Below are 20,763 nucleotides of genomic sequence, written 5' to 3'. Positions count from 1 at the left end.
ATCAGAATGTGCATTCATCCATGCAATACTCCACTTAATGCAATACCCAAATTGCTGATTAATTTTCATCACATTAATTGCCAACTATGCTTTCATTATACTTAGTGTAATATTGTATAATCTTACCTATCTAAGTAATAGGCATTCTCATAATAAAAGCATTTGTTTTCTGACTCCATGTGAGTTAGCCTTGTGTAATCATTAGGGTACACGTAAGTCAGGTGAACCTAAAATTTAAAAACATTAAAACGTTATTTCATAGAATTTATAGCATGGAAACAAATCATTCTGCGCAACTATACCACCCTTCTTCACTTAACCTTATCCAAATCTCTATTACTTTCTCTGCTTCTCCTTAAATGCAGCTCTGCAATTCGACTTAACTGCACCTTGTAGAACATGCTGCCACATTATAACCACTAGGAGATGAGAAAGAGAAATACTGTAGATGTTGAGATTCTGAAATAAAGACAGAAACTGCTGATATTCTCAGCAAGTTGGCAAGAGCAAAGGAAGAACCAGAGCCTATGGTTCGCCCAGTCAAAAGAGAGTGACTCTTTTGGACCGAATATTAATGAGGCAAAGTTGAATGTTATGGCTCTAAATGGCAAAGGAAGAGTCAAGATCGGGAGAACTAATATTGTGGAAGTGGACAAATTCATGTATCTTGACTTAATAACAGCAAAGTTACATCCAAAAATGAAATCCAGGTTAGATTAGCTACAGCAAGAGGCGTAACCAGCAATTTCAAGTAGGGTCTCGAAAACCAAATTTATCAGCATGAAACGGACAAATCATCTGTGGCACTTGGTGTGGAATGTTGCATTTTATGGATGCAGGAATGGGACCCTGAAGAGAGGATGAGAGAAGGATGAAGCTTTTAAAATGTAGGTATGGACAAAAAGACAAATGAGTGATGGGTGAGAATAAGAGTAGAAAGTTGAGGGATCAAAGGAGTGGCTAAGTCCAAAGGGGGAAAAAATAGACAAATATAGACATCAAGAAAAAAAACTCTGATAGCCTTGTCCTGGCAACAATTGAAGGAGGATTGAAGGTAGAAACAGAAGAGGAAAGAAATTGGATGGGTGGACAACATTGAGATGTGGACTGAGGGAAGGTTGAGGAAAGCTAGAGAAGACAATCAATGGCAATGGCCCCACCATGGTTATGGTGAAAATGAACAATCGAGGCAGCTTTATTCAAACAAATTGCACTGACAAAGATGCCACAATAGACCTCAATGTTCTCACCGTGGAAAATAAAAGCTCAGTTAAAGTTCCTGTCCTGTTCATTGTCCATAGCTACCAGTTAGAAAGCATAAATGTACACATAGCTGTTGGGTAGCAAGAGACTCACTCTGGACTATTATGATTTCATTGTCAAATAGTCTAGCAAAAACTGCTAGATCTATTTGTGGTGACAACTTCCATCCATAAGCACCAAAACGTAAAAGGTGACACAAAGTAGAAAGCAGCAATCTTTACATGGGCCACAGAGACACAGGCAGAGACTGCAAGAGACAGCCAAAAAAAAGTTTCTTGCTAACCCTTTTCTGTCATTTATTTCTGTTTCTGCATTTATATTTAGTCTGTTTTTCTTTTACCCTTCAAAGCTAGCTACTTGGGCTGTGAAATTTCCAAGGGTTTCATCGTGGTGATGGACTCGGTCAGCTGCAATCTCAAAACAATTTATTTTCTCTCCGAGATTCCAGTAAGAAAAGTATCAGAGTGTATAAATTCTTGACAGCAAGATTCTCTGATGGTAGGGCTAGAAATAATGATGTTCTGTTCAATACCCCGATCAAATTTGGCAGGCTTCATCAGTTGTGAAGAATGGGTACTGAGATGATCCACACCAGTGTTATCAGTAACTTGCTAAGTATCACCCAGCACAAGTCATAGACTACAGAAAGGTTGGACAGTAAAAAATGGAGGGCGCAACAGCTAGCACTGCTGCCTCTCAGCCCCGGGGACCCGGGTTCAATTCTGGCCTTGGGTGACTGTCTGTGGGGTTTGCACGTTCTCCGAGAGTCTATGTAGGTTTCCTCCAGGTGTTCTGGTTTCCTCCCACAGTCCAGGGATGTGCTAGTTAAGTTATTGGCCATGCTAAATTGACATTAATGTCGGGATATTGGCGGGGTAAACGTGTGGGGTTGCAGGAATAGGGCCTGGGTGGGATTGTTATCTGGGCAGACTTGATGGGCCGAATGGCCTCCTTCTGCACTTAAGGGAGTCTTCTCAATGTTTAACTAGGACTGTGTGATGACACTAGTTGCTGCAATACAGAGAATGTAGTGTTACTTTGGATAGGTGAGGTAAATACCCTCCATCTGTAGCTTGTGAATCTTGCAACTTAAGATTTGTCATTTAAGAAATAATTTGTGGATGTTAATACACAAGTTGGCCACAAGGCGGGAGTGGTTTGTTTTGTAGTCAGCTATCCCATTAATGTGAATGAATTTCCACTGAAGCTGCAGTCACAGACTGCTGCAATAAGTACAAAAGCTTATTTGACCATGGTAGTTGCTGTCTGAAACAAAGATTTGGTGAAAACAGTCAAAATTTGATCTCATCAGTGACAGCAAAATACATCAGATGCTGGAGATTTGAAATTTAAAAAAAAAGAGCTGGAAAAACTCAGCAGGTCTTACAGCATCTGTGGAGAGTGAAACAGAGTTAATGTTTCAAGTCTTTTAAATGACTGTTGTTTCTGAATTTGAACAACAACTCTTTCAGAGACTTTGTACATCTGGCCAAGTTTTCTTGAGGATTTTCACATTTTCGAATGCATTTTTCCAGTGACCTTCATCATTAAGGGTGACACAGTGGTTAGCACTGCTGCCTCACAGTGCCAGAGACCCGGATTCAATTCCAGCCTCGGGTGACTGTGCGGTGTTTTCACATTCTCCCTGTGTCTGCATGGGTTTCCTCAGGGTGATCCTGTTTCCCCCCACATTCCAAAGATGTGCAAGTTAGCTAGATTGGCCACGCCAAATTTACCCTTAGTGTCAGGGGGCTTAGCAAGGTAAATACGTGGGGTTACGGGAATAGGACTTAGGTGGGATTGTTGTTGGTGCAGTCTTGATGGGCCAAATGGCCTGCTTCTGCACTGTAGGGATTCTATGATTAATTTATCTTATGTAAACCAGCAATAATCACCAAGTTCATGCGCTGAACGCTTATGACTCTTATTTAGATGAATGAGCAACATCACAGTCAATCTTTTTCAACACCTTTATTGCTTTGATTGTTTTAATGGAGTTGGCACAGTATCTCATGACTCAGTCATTGCCTCAAACAATTCATCATAAAAACAAGTCAGTTGTTTTTCAGGTGGGAAACAAGAATTCTGCAGGAGAGTGGTGTGATCGGCTAAATCATCATGTTATTTTGATTGAATACACAGTTTGCTGAAAAATACGAAAACAGATTTGGGACAAAACACTTCACTGAGAGAACCCTGCCCACATGTTGCGAAAACCAAGGTCACATTATCACAGTGCGGTACCTACCCCCTCTAATAAAATTGTTTATCTAGTTCAACAATACACCAGATATGCCAAGAGAAGATAATGTCTTAACGAGGGCAGGACAAAGCACACAGCTGAAAGGTCCATTCCACCTTGTGCTAAGCGCGCAGACAATGATTTTATTTGTGGACCAAGAGTAAAAGTAATACATGAGGACAGGTTAGCTCTGAAGCCACACTGATAAGATCATGGAAACGCTCTGATGGTTTTCTTTTGCTTAAGCCCTGCAAAATTGGCATTTAGGTTATGATCTGCAGATACTGGGACATGGGTTTGATTTCTGATTGTCATGGTGCTTGGCATTTTCCACTCAGAAAAGGAGTCAGAGGGCCAGGTTTTAAAAACTGAGCCCCTTCACCAACACAGCCAGCTGCTCCTTCACCATTGAGAGTTTGAGATACCCACTGAAGAGTGCTGTGCAGGATCTTGATGCAGCTGATCAGAGCGCTGGCAGAACTGTCAAAACTGTCCCTCTAAAATTTGGCACTTTGAGTTGTAGCTTCTGATTACTTGGACATTTGAGTGAACTTCACTTTCTACTATTTTGGCAGAGATACTAAGTCATTAATGCTCATATGCCTCCTCTAAGGAAAGGGAGCACAGGGTTGGACTTAATACTGAAAATCGATTTGACTGTCTTGACAGTTCTGGAATTGGTACCTCTCAAATGCCAATTCAGAAAAACGCTTGGTTGGGAGTTAAGTATCCCTAATACAAGAGATAGCACCATGGATGCTGGAAATCTGAAATCAAACCCAAAACTCAGCAGGTCAGGCAGCATCTATGGAAACAGAAAGAAGAATTGATTGCTGGAATTCTTGCGGCTGGGATTCTCCTGTCTCACTATAGGTGAATGGAGATTTGGCAAAGTGCCAAATTCTGTTCTTGCTGGCGGTGCATACAATGTCAGAGAATTCCAGCAACATTCAGTGCCGGAGTTGTAAAGTGGCTTTGGCCTTAAACATTAAGCAGGATTTTTCGGCCTCTGTGAGGGTAAGTATGGAAGCAAGTAGGAACAAAAATGAACATTGCCAGCTGATCTGTCAGTTCGAGATCACCATCTGATCTCTGGTGATTTTGCTTAGGATGGAAGGGTGTGGGAGTGGGAAAGTGGCTCCTCCAGAAACTGGCCAACTGATCTTGTTAACAAGCTGAGCAAATGTCACTTTGCAATTTTAGCTAGAAGCACACAGGTTACACAATGATTCAGATGAAAGTCCATCTATTGAACAAAGCGATTCCTTGAAGAGGTGTTTATTCATCCCTCTACGTGACATCAAGATGGAGCCACAGTGACACTACAACCAAAGCCACCTGCTGAGAAGAACCATCATCAAGCAGGCCATCAGACTTCTGAAGTCCAGTTCCAGTGCACAGTGGCAGCAGTGTGTACCATCTACAAGATGGAATGCAGCAATTCACCAAAGTTCCATAACAGCACATTCCAAACCCACACACTAATAGCTAGAAGTACAAGGGCAACAGACACATGGAAACACCACCACCTGCAAATTCCATTCTAAGTCACACACCATCAGGCCTGGAATTATGTTGCTCGTTTACTGTCATTGGATCAAAATCCTGCAACCCCCGTCGCAATAGCACTATGAGTGTATTTACACCACTTGAACTGCAGTGGCTCAAGAAGACAGCTCACCATTTCCACCTTCTCAAAGGCCCTTTGGAATGGGTGACAAATGGTGGCCTAGCCAGCAAATCCTATATTCCATAATAGAACAAAAGATTGATGGCAGCATTTTGTGGAAAAAGCGGCTTTAGGTAAGTGTTTGAAGGTATAGATAGGGCACTCCACTTGCAGTCCAACCATAAACCAGACACCAGCCTCCCATAACAAGATGATATTTCCTGTTCAGTGTGTTACTATGGCTCCTACAAATGCCAACATAACAGGCTTACTGTGACCACTTCAAAAGAAAAAGAAAGAAAATGGAAAGACAAGAACTTGGGCATGATAATGCCACACCATTCTTTGAAGATGCAGATGGGTGTCACCCAATACCTCACCAAATGGCCAAATATGAATCTTTCAGTAATATTGTCCAGCAGATGAGCCACTGCAATAATGGCAAATTTGTCTTTCCATGTGTTTCAGTGGATGCTAAAAGAGCTCACGGCTAGAATATTCCAGCATCTGGATCAATAATTCTCCTTCAACCAGTATCAAAAAAAAAATCAACCATTATCCAGCTCATGTCTGTTTGTTGGGATCTAGCTGCGCACAGAAAAATCACTTTGACCAAATTAACAGTCATTACCGTGTATACAAAACATTTTCAGAAGTTTCCGAGAGCCAAGATTAGACAGTACAAATGTATGCTGTCCTTTTGTTTGGCTACCACATTGTAATTCCAGCCAGAAGTTGTGTTTGCAATTGTAGTGTAGAGGCAGGCTGATCATAGTTGAAAAGTCCTATCAGTATTCGCTGCCTAGATTTGTACACAGTCACTAGAGTGAGGAACCAGAAGACTGAATGCCTGTGAAATCATACAACATCTTCAACATGCTGTATAGGACTGCAGCATCTGACATGTGCTGAAATTCTGTGATAGGATTTGGAGTCATGACCTTTTGGCTTGGGGACCAGCTGACTGCCAAAGAATCAATTAGATAAAATGAGAAAAGAATGATTTTCCCCTTCCTAGTCTGGTGAGCTGAGATCAATGAGTTATAGAACTGCAGTGTGAAGAGTTCTGCACCAAACATATATGGTGGGATTTCCCCCCAAAATGGCAAAGTATCAGGTTTCTCCCCAGAAACTCAGTCTTACACTTCAGATCTTCTGACACGTTAAAGCAGAGGAGATGCACTTTGAGCCATTATTCTGGAGGGGTCTGATACAGTAAGAAGTCTGACAACACCAGGTTTAAGTCCAACCGATTTATTTAATAGTAATACCAGGTTTAACCTGGTGTTGTCAGACTTCTTTCTGTGTTTACCCCAGTCCAACACCAGCATCTCCACATCAGGGATCTGATACAGCCAACAAGGCTGGTTCCACAAAGATTGGAGCATCCTTTTCAAACGGCATTTCAATTTCAAATTAATGTTAGAGGCCCCCTCCCCCGAACATGGGCATCAGAATCCCTGGCAGAGGGAACACCCCTAACCCTCCATCTCTGAGGAGCAGCCTATAAAGAAATCATGCAATTTTTACCTCAGTTCCAACCAGAACATCCTGCTCTCTGCCCAATGGTCAATGCAAGTTCAAATTTGAAATTATCAGTTTGTAATGAATTACAGGCACTTTGTGATCAACATGAATTAAGTTGGCAGAGTAAAATAACTTTAATCTCATCAGTGTGGGCTGTAACGTGCATTCTTCACTGCAGTTTCTGCTGAGATTATTCAAGTCCACATGAGCCTTGCCAGCACTTTAGCTGGATAACAAGTGTTCTGACAGTAGAAGCAGCAGTGCCAACAATGACTACCTTAGCACCCTTCTGGATCATTTCCCAGTGCCCCACAGGTGTCAAACCACTAAATTTTTCAGATGGTGACTGTATACAATACTCTGTACTGCAGCACGATGTTAAGTTGCTTAGGAAAATTTTGATGTAAGATTGTATAAGACTCATCATTTTGTGTCAATGGTCAAGCACGCAGAACACGTGAATAGATGAATAAAGACCGGAGCCGCTGGATAATTTTGAAGCCAATCATCTGACATTGCAGGGAATAAATGTTTAAAAAAAAACAGCACTTCTGCGCTGCTTTGAAGTATTGCCACAGAACTGAAAGCCAACACTCTGAGGATTAAAAGCAGTTTTTTTCCTTGATCAGTTCTGATTCATGCAGATGCATTCTCGATAAAATGTAGCAGCTTTATCATTTACAATTAGAATACATTAAAGGTTTAAACTACTTTATTACAGAAGCCAATATAGCAGCTTTTAAATAAATATCACTGTTCAGTTCAGCAACGTTTTATAATTATATATTATGCTGGCTAGATTACCCTAGTAATCCAAAGGTCTGGTTACTTAATTCATAATCTGGATTTGTGAGCTTAGATCCCAGCATAGCAGTTGGTGAATTTGAATTCAGTTAATTAAATGGAAGGCAAAAAGCTGATATTAGTAATGGGATCATGAAGCTAACGGTCATAAAAATCCACACGAACTCTAACAGTTCAAGGTGGTGATACACCACCACTTTCTCAAAGGTACATGGGAACAGCAATAAATCCTGGCCTTGCCAACAATGCCCACGTCCATGAACCATTTTTTAAAAAATGGCATTTGATTAATCTGTTTAACATCTCAAGAGTAAAATACCCTCCTGAAGGTTTTTGACTACATGCACTTGGCCTGATTAGAGAAAGGAGGGATGAACAGGCTGACAAAATCGCAGCTTAACAAAGGAACCGGCTGGTACCATAGAGAACAATATTGCTGGTCATTTACATGACAACAATATCCAGAAATAATGCAAAAAATCGTTGCCAGTCCAGCAGTCAGAAACTAAAAACTGTCTTGTATTTGTTCAATTTTGAGTTTTGGCTTGGAGGGTAATGTATAAAAATGAATAAAAGCCCAGATGTGTTCTCTTGTTCAGACAACTGATTGCAGCTGTTTTTACGGCATTGCCCAATATTGCAGCCTGCTCTTCCAACGTAAGTTATATAATTTGCCTTAATGTTCTTATGTTGGGAAAGAAAATAAATCAGCCCAGTTTTAATTCCTGAAGGAAAGGTGCAATGAGAAATTCAAGTTTAACTATGATGCCTAAAAAGGGTGAATAACTTGCAAACACTGTAAGCTCCAACATTTTCACAGAATCATAGAATCTCTACAGTGCAGAAGGAGGTCATTTGGCCTATTGAGTCTCACCAACCATAATCCCACCCAGGCCCTATTCCCATAGCCCCACATATTTAGCCTATAAATCCCCCTGACACTAGGGTCAATTTAACATGGCCAGTCAATCTAACCCGCACATCTTTGTCTACTTGGACAATGTACTGGAGGGGATTCTGCTTCTGCAGAGTTATGTTGCAACGTAAGTCACTGCTTTCAGGTGAGCAAATAGGGGTGGAAAAAAAAAACAAATGGAAAAATGACACACCAGTTCAGGAAAAAGTTTCTGTTTGACAATTCACAGTTCTATATTTCAGCTGATCGAATGTTTGTATCAGTTTAGCAGCTGGCATGTGTGTATGTGAACATATACACACATGTAAACATGAGTAATGAGTGTGCATACACCCTGTGTTATTTAGACTGCTCAGGATGCCTGTTTACATTGTTAATGCTGAAATTAATTCTGGATCTCTTTCAGAATTCTCATTTAAACCACAGTTATGTAGCAAGATTTGTTTTAAGCTGGCAAGCTGTTCTGAATTGAAGTCAGGTCTTGAATAATTGGATTCCAAACTGGATATTACCAGTTTGATCTGAATGCACTGTTTTGACTTCAGTAATTCCCAGCACACCCGTCAGAATATAACTCAGTAACAGCCTGATGAGCAAACTGGCTTCAGACTCATCTGCAATTTAAACAGCACAGTGATCAATAACAAATTAATTCTGTATTAATCTGATCTGAAGCTAATCGCGCTAGAAAGAAACGCAACTGAATGGTTAGCATTGCTGACCTAGTACACCATCATTAATTCTGCCTAAAGAAACAGGAGAAGGCACTTACAAACTGTAATCCCTGGTAACGGAGCAGCGGGAACCCCTTAATGATATAGCTGGGTTTGTAGACACAGTCAGGCAGCACTTGGTGCACATGAGACTCATCAATTAGAGGTACTGAAACAAGAATTAACACAGAAAAAGTGAGGCAGATGTTATACAAAAGGCTCTAGGCTAATCTCTACTGAAAACAGAGTTAGGATCATATTTGGTTAAGTCATCTTTGCTTTTCTCTCCCATAATCTGAGGTTCACTCTTTTTACATCATCAGTAAAAAAATCTTGTATCTGTAGACTTGAAATATAAAAACCGAATGCTCATTTCTTCTTTTAAAATTTAAATCCATGTGCTTAATTGTGACGCACAAGAGACTTGACCAGGACTGAAAACACACAAGATAAAGAAATGAGCTAACTGGAAACAGTCAAGTAGCTTTTAACCTCTCTGATCGGGGAACACACTGGTGGTTTGTAACACAAATGCTGCAAACTAATAACAGAACCACGAACCACCTGTAGGTTGGTTATGGCTTCAATCATATTCAAGTATTTACTGTAACAAACAAAGGGTAGAAGTTGTGTATAACATTTAGTGTTTCTATTTTGTTGTATCATTGGTACATACTTACACTAAAACTTGATATGCCTAAGAAAGGCCATCATCGATTGTACTCCATATTTGGAAAGGTCTCAAATGAGACACATTAGAAAAGCATTTTAATTTGTATTTCCATAAAGAACGATCAGCCCCCAGATAAGCCAGCAGTGAGCACCTCCTGTGCTCAGATAAGTATAAACAGTACAGAATGATCATTTGGCTGAAGGTGCTTTTTAACATACTTATTTGAAATTTGGCTTTGCTTATGTAAAAAATCCTTATTTAGAAAATATTTTGAACACATTGGAAAAATAACCTGTTAACATTATGGAAAACAGTTTTTGATGTTGGAGTCTACATTTAGTAAATATGTATTATATCTTAACAGAAAAAAACTGATTTACATTTAGACATGATCTTTACAAATGTATGAGATTAAAGTTACACTTAAAACCATTTCTGTGCTCCCAAGTAGTTGCATGTTTGTGTGTGATACAAGCCAATCCCAATTGATACGAGTGATTATAATCCACTTCTGATCATGGTTTGATGACTCCTGTTGGAAATCACACATGTATGGACATCTTGCAATGACTGCACTGCGAGTGAATATGACAATCCTCACAAATAAACAACCCACTGAACTCATTGCCCACTGCAAGATTAGTAACTGCCACATGATACCTACACCACATAGACTGGAGTGGTTGGAGAAGGCCACGCACCATCACTTTCTCAAGGGCAATTTGGGATGGGCAACAAATGCTATCCCAATCAGCAAAGCCTACATCCCATGAATGAATACGAAATATATATATTTTGGACTACAAATGTCCTTGGAAGTGCATCCCAGGAATGGATGGGAGAAAATGGAAACTAAAACTGCTTCCCAGCAGGTTCAGAGACTTCACTTTCATAAAAACGCATTTGGTAAACATTTTCTCATTTGGCTGCAACTGCACAATCAAATGATTAAACTGCATTAAATGAATCATCATACTGCATCATTTGTGCATGCTATCATTGTAAAGCAAATGATATCTGCTTTACTCTTTCATCAACTAAAATGGTTTTTACTATTAGGGCACTAGCAAATCTTTACCAATGTACCTCAATCTAGAGACTGTTTTCTAAATGTCGGACTTTCCGCTCTGGGGGATGGAGGGAGATCGGGCCTGCTGATCCTGTTATCTACAATTCACCAACCATAGATAAAAACTGGGATGGATCATGGTTTTACTCAGTACATGATGGGAATATGACTGTGCACAAATTTCAAGGACACTGGCATTGGCAAAACTGCAGAAATGTTACCATTTTAACTGTTGTAACAAGCTAAGACAGACAATTGGGATTAGTCGAAATATAACGCTACTCGTTCCTTAAGGTAGGTGCAAATTGTAGATAACTTGTGAGATTAGAGGACTTTTATCTGTACTAAGGGGCATATGTAAACATCGCAACCATTTTGGAATGTCTGCTTTTAAAGGTGGTTTAGGTGCTTCCCATCAGCTGTTACGAATCACCAGACAACACCACGACAACTTACCTGCCTTTAGAACAACAACATTCAAAGAGAAATCTTACACTGGAAAAAGCTGTCGCGAGGGTCATACTTCAGCATTTCTGCTGGATGGTCTCTGTGTGGGCTTGTGTAACCGTAATTCTTTTTATGGCTTGCTATGGACTGTGGAATGTGCTGTACCTCGTTTAGTTTTATCAATGACTCGTCTGGAATGTAAAGAGAAGTTTTTTTCTGAAAAAGTAACTTAAAAAGCTTTCAGTTCTTCATTATTTAAACATTAAAATAACATACTAACAGTTGTAAGTCCAGCTCGCTGCCATTTATTAAACAGCATCAAAATTCTCTTCAAATGTTAACTCTGCAATTGATAACAATAAGAGAACAAGGAAATGGCCTGTGTAGACATGACCATGTAAAATAACGAAGCAATACAACGTTCATTAGCAATAAAACTATCGTGCTCCATTTTAAGAATTTGTTTCAACTCTCAGTCAAAAGTTAAACAGTTACTTCCTTTTGTATGAAACCAAAGAAATTCCGACAATGAAAAAAAGTCACAATTTCTTTTTTATAGATCTCAAAGACACATTTTCATTTCCTTTATATAACTTCTGCTTCTTTGCTGCATTCCTTACATCCTCTATTGATTTCAATAATCTATAATAATACTAAAACTTACAATAAATAATTAGACTTACAAATGTAGGCAAAATGTGTAACTTACTAACATAAAGTGAAATATATTTCGAATCAATAATGCTGAATTTATGGCCAGTATTGTGGAGTCGCCACTAAGGGAAAGAAAACAAGAATAAATGTGATCATTATACTGGTGACAAATGGCAAGTTGACCTTTCATTTCACTTTCCAAATGCTCCAGGTGGACCAGCCTGCCTCTGCATACCAGAAAACTGCAGAGTCTGTGGATTTTCCTACTTTTTCACCTCAGGGTACTGACTTATCTTTGTACAGTGAATCCCTGCTTTAAGTTGTCTCATTCAGCATTGTTTTGCTTTAACATTGCAATATAATGGGGCCCGTACACACACTTAGCACCAGCACCTCTGCTTTGGTGTCAATTTTTTGTTAAGAATATTTATACAAGTGGTATTCACTACCCTGTCCCATCTGGTTCACTAATGTCCTTTAAGAAAGGAAATCTGCTGCCCTCGCCTGCTCTGGCCTACATGTGGCTCCAGACCCACAGCAGTATGGTTGACTCTCAAATGCCCACTGAAATGGAAGGCAGTTTGGGATGGGCAATAATTCGGGGACCCAGCCAGTGACACCCACATCCCGTAATATAAAATTTTTAAAAAATTCCTTCCCACATGCTGTCTCTGCTGCTCGCTGTTTGTCTCTCAGACCCTCCAGGTCGTCGCTTTCCCTGCATTCCGATGCTCCGGCTTGTCCCGTCTAACGCTTGTGCTTCCCTTTCCAATGCTCCCACTTGCAGATATTCTTATTCCGTTGCTCACTTCCTCCCTCTCACAAGCACATAGCAAAGGTACGGGAGAAGGAACTGACAAGAGTGAGAATCGGGGAGGGGAGGGGGACAGCGGGAGGGTCGGGGAGGGTTGTAATGTAAAAATCTGATACCCTCAATGTTGTTTCACTTAAAGTTGCACTCTCCAGGGACACAGCAACATTAAGAACATAAGAACTAGGAGCAGGAGTAGGCCATCTAGCCCTTCGAGCCAGCCCCGCCATTCAGTAAGATCATGGCTGATCTGAAGCGGCTCAGTTCCACTTTCCCGCTTTCTCCCCATAACCCTTAATCCCCTTGCCTACCAAAAACCTATCAACCCGCGTCTTAAATATATTTAGCGAGGTAAATGCTTCAACGGGCAGAGAATTCCAGAGATTCACCACCCTTTGAGTGAAGAAGTTCCTCCTCAAGTCTGTTCTAAACTGCACCCCCCTTATCTTGAGGCTGTGCCCTCTAGTCCTGCTGTCTTTTCTGAGCGGGAAGAACCTCTCCACCTCTACCCTATCCATCCCTTTCATCATCTTATATGTCTCAATAAGATCCCCCCTCATCCTTCTAAACTCTAACAAGTACAAGCCCAGTCTATTCAGCCTCTCTTCGTAGCTCAACCCCCTCAACTCCGGTATCAGCCTAGTGAACCTCCTCTGCTCTCCCTCCAAGGCCAAAATATCCTTGCGTAAGTGTGGCGACCAAAACTGCACACAGTACTCCAGCTGCGGCCTCACCAGTGCCCTATACAGTTGCAGCAAGACCTCCCTACTTTTATATTCAATCCCCCTCGCTATGAAGGCCAGCATCCCATTTGCCTTCCTGATCACCTGCTGCACCTGTAGGCTGGGTTTTTGTGACTCATGCATAAGGACCCCCAGGTCCCTCTGCACCGTAGCATGCTGCAGCTTTTCGCCCTGTAAGTAGTAGTCCTTCCAACTATTATTCCTGCCAAAGTGGATAACTTCACACTTGCCAACATTGTATTCCATCTGCCAGGTCCTCGCCCACTCGCTCAGCCTATCTAGATCCCTCTGCAGACTTTCTATACCCTCCGCACAATTTGCTTTTCCACTTATCTTTGTGTCATCAGCAAATTTCGACACCTTACACTCAGCCCTCCTCTGGAATGTCTATATAAACAGTAAATAGCTGAGGCCCCAGCACCGATCCCTGCGGCACTCCACTAGTCATCAACTGCCAATCCGAATAGCACCGACACCCACTCTCTGCTTCCTATTTGACAGCCAATCCTCTATCCATGCTAACACCTTACCCCCAACTCCATGCCCCCTAACCTTCTGTAACAACCTTTTGTGCGGCACCTTATCAAACGCCTTCTGAAAATCGAGAAACACCACATCCACCGGTTCCCCTCCATCCACCGCACTAGACACATCCTCATAGAATTCCAATAAATTCGTCAGACACGACTTCCCCTTAACGAATCCGTGCTGCGTCTGCTCTATCAAACAATTCTTCTCAAGGTGCCTCGCTATTTCTTCTTTGATGACGGATTCAAGCATTTTTCCTACAACAGACGTTAAACTAACTGGCCTATAATTCCCCGCCTTTTGCCTGCTACCCTTTTTAAACAGCGGCGTAAAATTAGCCGTTGAGAATGGTGATGTAATTAGAAAAGAAAATTAAGTGAGGAATTATTGTATAATACCTCCCCACAGGTTATAAAGTGGCGTTCCTGTACGCAGACGTTTCAGTATCGCCTTATACCTTCACTCTCTATATTTGCTCCAATAAAGTGAGCTGGCCACAAAAGCTTCTGAACAATAACTGACTCTCCAAAGCCTGAATACCATCCACAAGGCACAAGTCAGGAGTGTAATGGAATACTCTCCACTTGCCTAGGAAGAGTGCAACTCCAACAACACTCAACAAGTTCAACACCATCCAGGACGAAGCAGCTCACTCGACTGGCACCCCATCCAGCAACATTCATTCCATCCACCACCTGTGTATAGTGGCAGCCAATGTACACTATCTACAAGCTGCACTGCAGCAACTCAAAGGCTTCGTCAACAGCATATTCCAAACCTGTGATCTCTACCACCTAGAAGGCACATGGGTCATTGATGCAAGGGAACACCATGAAATTCCCTTCAAGGAATACATTATTCCGACTTGGAAATATATCGCTGTTCCTTACTGTAGCTGGCGCAAAATCCTGGAACTACCATCTGAATAGCACTGAAGGTGATCCTGCAGCACATGGATTGCTGTGGTTCAAGTAGGCAGCTCACCATCATTTTCTCAAGGACAATTACAGATGGGCAATAAATGCTGGCCCAGCCAGTGATGCCCCATCCCATAAATGAATCTTTAAAAAGCCTGTGAAGCCAGGCTCCTGGTATGAATTTTCTTTTCTAATTATATCACCATTCTCGAACATCAACAGGTGTCTGACATTTCTGTAACAAATCATACACATTTTAAAACAATTATAAAGAAACAGCCCTAATGCCAATGGTGTCTTGACAAATGTGGGAGTTAAATTATTAGTTCTGGGTCTCAGTATCAGTTCCTCCCAGAAGTCGCCCTGGTTGAGTTCAGAAAATCACAGCACACTTTAACAACAGTCAATCATACACCCAAAACAAGTGACTTAAATAGCATCCCCTCACACGAATCCTGATGTAGGATGCAGGAATCCCCACTTTCTTCCCTCCTTTATCAAGGCCCATTGTGACCCAGCGCCGGAGCAAGGCAACTTCTTGCAAGCTGTCCCCAGCATACTTTCTAATTCTATCTTTTACTCTCGTTCTATGCTTCTAAAATTTTATTCTAACTCTTTCAAGCTCTCTAACAATGATCTTTGTCTACACACTAGCTATGACTGTAACACTACATTCTGTACTCACTCGTTTCCATCTCTATCAATGGTATGCTTTGTCCATATAGCATGCAAGAAATAATACTTTTCACTGTATACTAATACATGTGACAATAATAAATCAAATCAAAATCAAGCCATTCAACCAAACTAACAGCCCTGAGGGGTCCACTACAGCTTCTCCCAGCAACCTTACACAAGGGAAAGGTACAAATGCAAAATCCCCATGTGTGTCTACACTCTCTTGATTGGGGGCTTCACTCTAATGCGATAAGCATTAGCACTGAAACATGCTTGCCTCTGAAAATCCAACTGGAAGCTCCAAGTGTTCCCTTCAAAGTGAAATATCTGAACTCCTACAATGGAGCACAAAGAATTATTCTTTCTGAAAAGCTAAGGAGGTGCTCTTGCACAAATAGGAAGAGCAAAAGCTATTCCCAACAAACATCACTACTTTCCCCAGTGAGATCGTGATGTGGAGATGCTGACATTGGACTGGGGTGGGCTCAGTAAGAAGTCTCTCAGCACCAGGATAAAGTCTAACAGGTTTATTTGGTAGTGTGAGCTTTCAGAGCACTGCTCCTTTGTCAGGTAAGTGGGGAATTCAAAATCCTTGCAGCAAATAAAGCCTTTGACGACATCAAACTCTCCTCTGAGCACTTATTAAGTAATTGATGATACATCCTGCATGCTCAAAATCCTGACGGACACCATCCTAGCCAATAGATAATGGCAAATCCTGCATGTTCAAAGTCCCAAGACACCATCCTAGCCAGCAGTTGTTTCCTATAAAGCAGGAACATACTAGTCCTGTTGCCCAGGGAACAACTTTGCCACCGACAAGTAGGTGGCAACAACATCCCTAAGAGGGAGGAAAAAAAAAAATCACATCCAGAAACCATCTCAAAGGCAGAAGAGAGCATTAAATTGTCACCACTATTACCAGCTCAATACACACTCCCAAAATGGAACAATCAGTAACTAACTCTGGAATGACATCTCAAGAAATTACACATTGCTGATGGTCAACAAAACCAACAGAAGGTAACATCCTCTTCCAGGACAGACCAAAGTATATCATTAACAGACAGCTAACTGAGGTATATGAGATGCCAACGGGGATTGACAGGGTAGAAGTAGAGAGGATGTTCCCTCTTGTAGGGCAATCTGGAACGAGAGGTCATAGTTTTAGATTAAGCAGTAGCAGGTTTAAAAGATTAGAGGAGATATTACTTCTCTCAAAGGATTGTGAATCTGTGGAATTCGCTACCTCAGAATGTAGTGGATGTCGGAATATTGAGTAAATCTGAGGAGATAGACAGATTTTTAATTAGTAATGGGTTAGAGAATTATGGAGAATAGGCAGAAAAGCAGAGTTGAGGCCAAGACAAGATCAGCCATGATTATATTGAATGGTAGAGCAGGTTTGAGAGGCTGAATTGCCTATTCCTGCTCCTAGTAATTATATCAGCCAAGTAAAAAGGACCCAAGCCAAAACATCAGATGAGAAATTGAATTGATGACTTCCCTACATAAGTGCCAGATGCTGTTCAGCCAATGCCATGAACCGAGTAGTTCTGTGGCAGTGAAAAGCTTAATATTGACAATCTGGATCTCAGTCCCTGACACAGGAATTGAAAGAAGGCATTCAAACATCCCACTAGTCATCGAGTAGGTCTGGGCACATTGCCAAATCTGGCACAGCTGGCAAAAAAAAGCCAAAATTAATCCCACTAAACCCTACCATCAAACTTTTGAGGGGATGTTTATCACATGGGATGCAAAATTGAGTATTGAAGGGAGTGGAAATAAGAGGGAAGAAAACCTATCTCAAGCACATTTCTATGGGCAAAGTATAAATGCAAATATATATACACTAACAATGCAACAAACTCTAGGAAGAGAGGCATGGCTCAGCAAGGATCAGATAACACCCCTGCCTGGAACTGCATAACAAGACATAGGAACCAGCCAAGTACCTGTGTAAACAACTTCAACCCCCACAGTGGCAAACTAATCATAGGGAAGGAAATCCAAAACCATCTGAAAAACAGCGGGTAAGCAGAGAATTTGTGGAGGCAGCCACATCATTCTCAGTGAACCTGCTGAATTCAGAGAGGATGGGGTGGGTCAAACATCGACATTTTATGTTCACCAGCGAGGAATGGAATGACTATGTTGATGAACGTAGATCCTCTCTTCATTCTGTAAGTAACTCTCTCAGTAGAGGAGGATTAGTCCTTCAGTTAAATCATAAAAAAATGGGATGGTTGACTACAACGCTCACTGCGTACATCCCCAGATATGAACTCCCCGACATTTCCCACAGTAAAATTAACTCACTTACGTCTCACATATAAAGCACAGTTTAGAAACTGTGCTTCCACCCTCACTGTGGCAGGCTTCCAGTATTTGTTGCAAATGAATTTGATTTCTAATCATCTGGAAGTTTTTTAGTTCATATTGCTATATTTCAACCTTATCCGCACAAAGCGATTACTTAATAACATAAATGTACAATGGAGAATTCTGATTAACAGCCATGTTTACATGGGCATTTTATGAATCCCAAACATTTCATTTCATATAATCAGTTAAGCAGCAAACTGTGCAGTACTGTATAAACCCTAATTCTGTATCAAATTCAAATGATTGCAGATATTAAAACACTCCTTTTGTATTGAGCAAAGAACTATCATGAATCAGAATGTAGTAGGCATTGATTTTTAAAAGTTGAGAGAAAGACTGAATAACAAACACTTACTGCAACTTCTACATGATCCGTTCCCTGGCCATTTTGCTTGTGTAGTACTTCAAAATAATATTTCCTGGAGGATAACAAGCTACAGATGGGAAATAAAAATGAATGCATGCCACATGTCAAGAATAAAGGCACTGACAAACAATAACTGTTCTCAATACTAGTGCTTTGTGTGTTAATCCCTTACAGTTATACAGTAATTAATGACCAACTTCTTTAGAAAATCACAACATAGGGATCTTTTTCTTCTATTGAAGACTATGACTTGAGTTGGGCTAAGCTCCATGACATCGACCCGAGTAGCTGTTTGCAATCTGAACCTGGACACTGTGGCTGGAATTCTCCAATGTCATAAACCCCTGGGTCATACAGTACTCAGCCAAATCTCCATTCACTGCAGCAGGAGCAGAGAATCCCAGCCATGGGCAAGGTCAGAGAATTCTGGCCAATGTGTCAGCAGGTTATGAATTCACAGTTAAAACGTACAAAAAGACACTGTTAGAACTGTCCGGTTATTCTTTGCAGAGTTTGCTAATTCCATCAACTACTTATAGCATAACGCTCCTCACATCTCCATCATTTTGTAATTTCACGTTGCTTTCCCAAATTTTATCATGTCCCCTTCCAACTCCACTAAAAAAAACGTTAGCCTTCACAACTCAACATCATTTCTTTTTGTGTGCTTGTTATTGAAGGCAATGAGACAATGATAATGGAGCAGAAATAGGTGGAGGGGCACTGTGGACAGTGCTGTAAATTAAAGGAACACAAGAATAAATGAAATAAGACAGAATACATCATTGGCTCCTTGAACCTGCTTTGCCTTTCAATAACATCATAGTTGATCTGATCATGATGTCAATCCCACTGTCCTGCCTGCATCCCCCCGCAACCCTTGAATTCCTTGCAGATCAAAAGCCTGTCAAACTCGGCCTCAAATGTATTCAATGAGGCAGCCTCCACTGCATTCTGGGACACAGAATTCCAAAGATCAACTACCCTCTGAGAAAAAATCCTCCTTATTTCAGTCTTAAATGGGTGACCCCTTACTCTGAAACCACGTCCATTCATTCCAGATACCTCCAGGAGGGGAACCATGCTCTCAGCATTTACCTGGTCATGCCCCCTCAATCTTTACAACATAGAAGGAAGCCATTCAGCCCATTGAGTCTGCACCAGCTCTCTGAAACAGCATTCTAACAAATCCACTCCCTTGTCTTATCCCCATAACCTTGCACATTCTCTCTTTTCAGATAGAAATCCAATTCCCTTTTGAATACCTCAATCGAACTTGCCTCCACTACTCTCTCAGGAAGCTCATTCTAGGCTCCATCCACTCACTGGGTGAAAAATTGTTTCCTCACATCACTTTTAATGCTTTTGCCCATTGAATCTGCACCCTCCAGTTCTTGATGCTCTCATGAGTGGGAATAGTTTCTCACTGTTTACCCTGTCCATACTCCTCTATACCTTGAATATCTCTATCAAGTTTTCTCTCAACCTTCTTTTCTCCCAGGAAAACAGTCCTAACCAGTGCCTTTTAAAAGTTCAACATGACCTTCTTACTCTTGTACTCAATGCCTCATTAATAAAGCCTCAGAAGTAATATGCATTTTTTTTATTGCTGTCTCAACTGTCCTGTCATCTTCAATGGCTTTTGTACATAAAACACCAAGATCCCTCTATTCCGGCACCTCTTTTAGAATTTCTACCTTTGTTTTATATTGTCTGTCCATTATACTTCCTGCCAAAAATGAAGCACCTCACACTTCTCTGCATTGAGCTTCACCTACTGCTTGTCAGCAGCATATGTTCCCATATGATCACTTCTCATTCTTATGAGCTCAAATGATTGTAGGCCCAATCTGTTCAACCTTTCCTTATAATACAACCGTTTCATCCCAAGAGTCAAGAAAAAGTGAACCTTCTCTGCACCGCTCAAATACAAGTGTATTTCTCTATAAACAAGGGGATCAAAACTCTATGCAATACTCTCAGGGTGGCCTCATCAAAGTGCTGTACATTTGAAACAAGACTTCTCTACTTTTTTTTACCCCAATCACTTGTAGTAAAGAATACCATCTCATCTGTCTTCCCTTTACTCACTATACCTGAGTGCTAACATTTTGGTGATTCATGTACGAAGACATCAAGATCCCTCTGTTACACAAAGCCATTTAAATAATATTCTGTTTTTCTATCCTTCTGACCAAACTAAATAGAACAGCAGAGGTGGAGTGGGTGGGTGGCTTAGAGAAGATTTAGATTTTCAGCTGGAAGAGAAGGATTTTGTTCTGGGGGGTGTGGGTAGACTATTTTTTAGAATAATATAAATCAAGTATTTCTTTTTGTTAAATGGGCAAATGATG

General features: G+C 41.0%; 1 protein-coding gene across 4 annotated transcripts in view; it reads right to left on the bottom strand.

Annotated features, from left to right (window-relative positions):
• b4galnt3b (beta-1,4-N-acetyl-galactosaminyl transferase 3b) overlaps positions 1-20,763 on the bottom strand; it is a 193,535-nt gene that overhangs the window by 27,239 nt on the left and 145,533 nt on the right. For all 4 annotated transcript variants that reach the window (XM_080190978.1, XM_080190979.1, XM_080190980.1 and 1 more), the window contains 5 exons: positions 18,398-18,476; positions 12,033-12,099; positions 11,371-11,514; positions 9,194-9,303; positions 127-227 (listed from right to left, as the gene is read on the bottom strand). In XM_080190978.1, the coding sequence (XP_080047104.1) occupies positions 127-227; positions 9,194-9,303; positions 11,371-11,514; positions 12,033-12,099; positions 18,398-18,476 (501 nt within the window). The remainder of the gene's footprint in view (positions 1-126; positions 228-9,193; positions 9,304-11,370; positions 11,515-12,032; positions 12,100-18,397; positions 18,477-20,763) is intronic.

Source organism: Carcharhinus amblyrhynchos, chromosome 6, assembly GCF_965287045.1.
Source record: "Carcharhinus amblyrhynchos chromosome 6, sCarAmb.v2.hapA, whole genome shotgun sequence".
NCBI classification, from domain to species: Eukaryota; Metazoa; Chordata; class Chondrichthyes; order Carcharhiniformes; family Carcharhinidae; genus Carcharhinus; species Carcharhinus amblyrhynchos.
The sequence above is the reverse complement of the archived record's forward strand: the minus strand, read 5'-3'. Positions and strand labels throughout refer to the sequence as shown.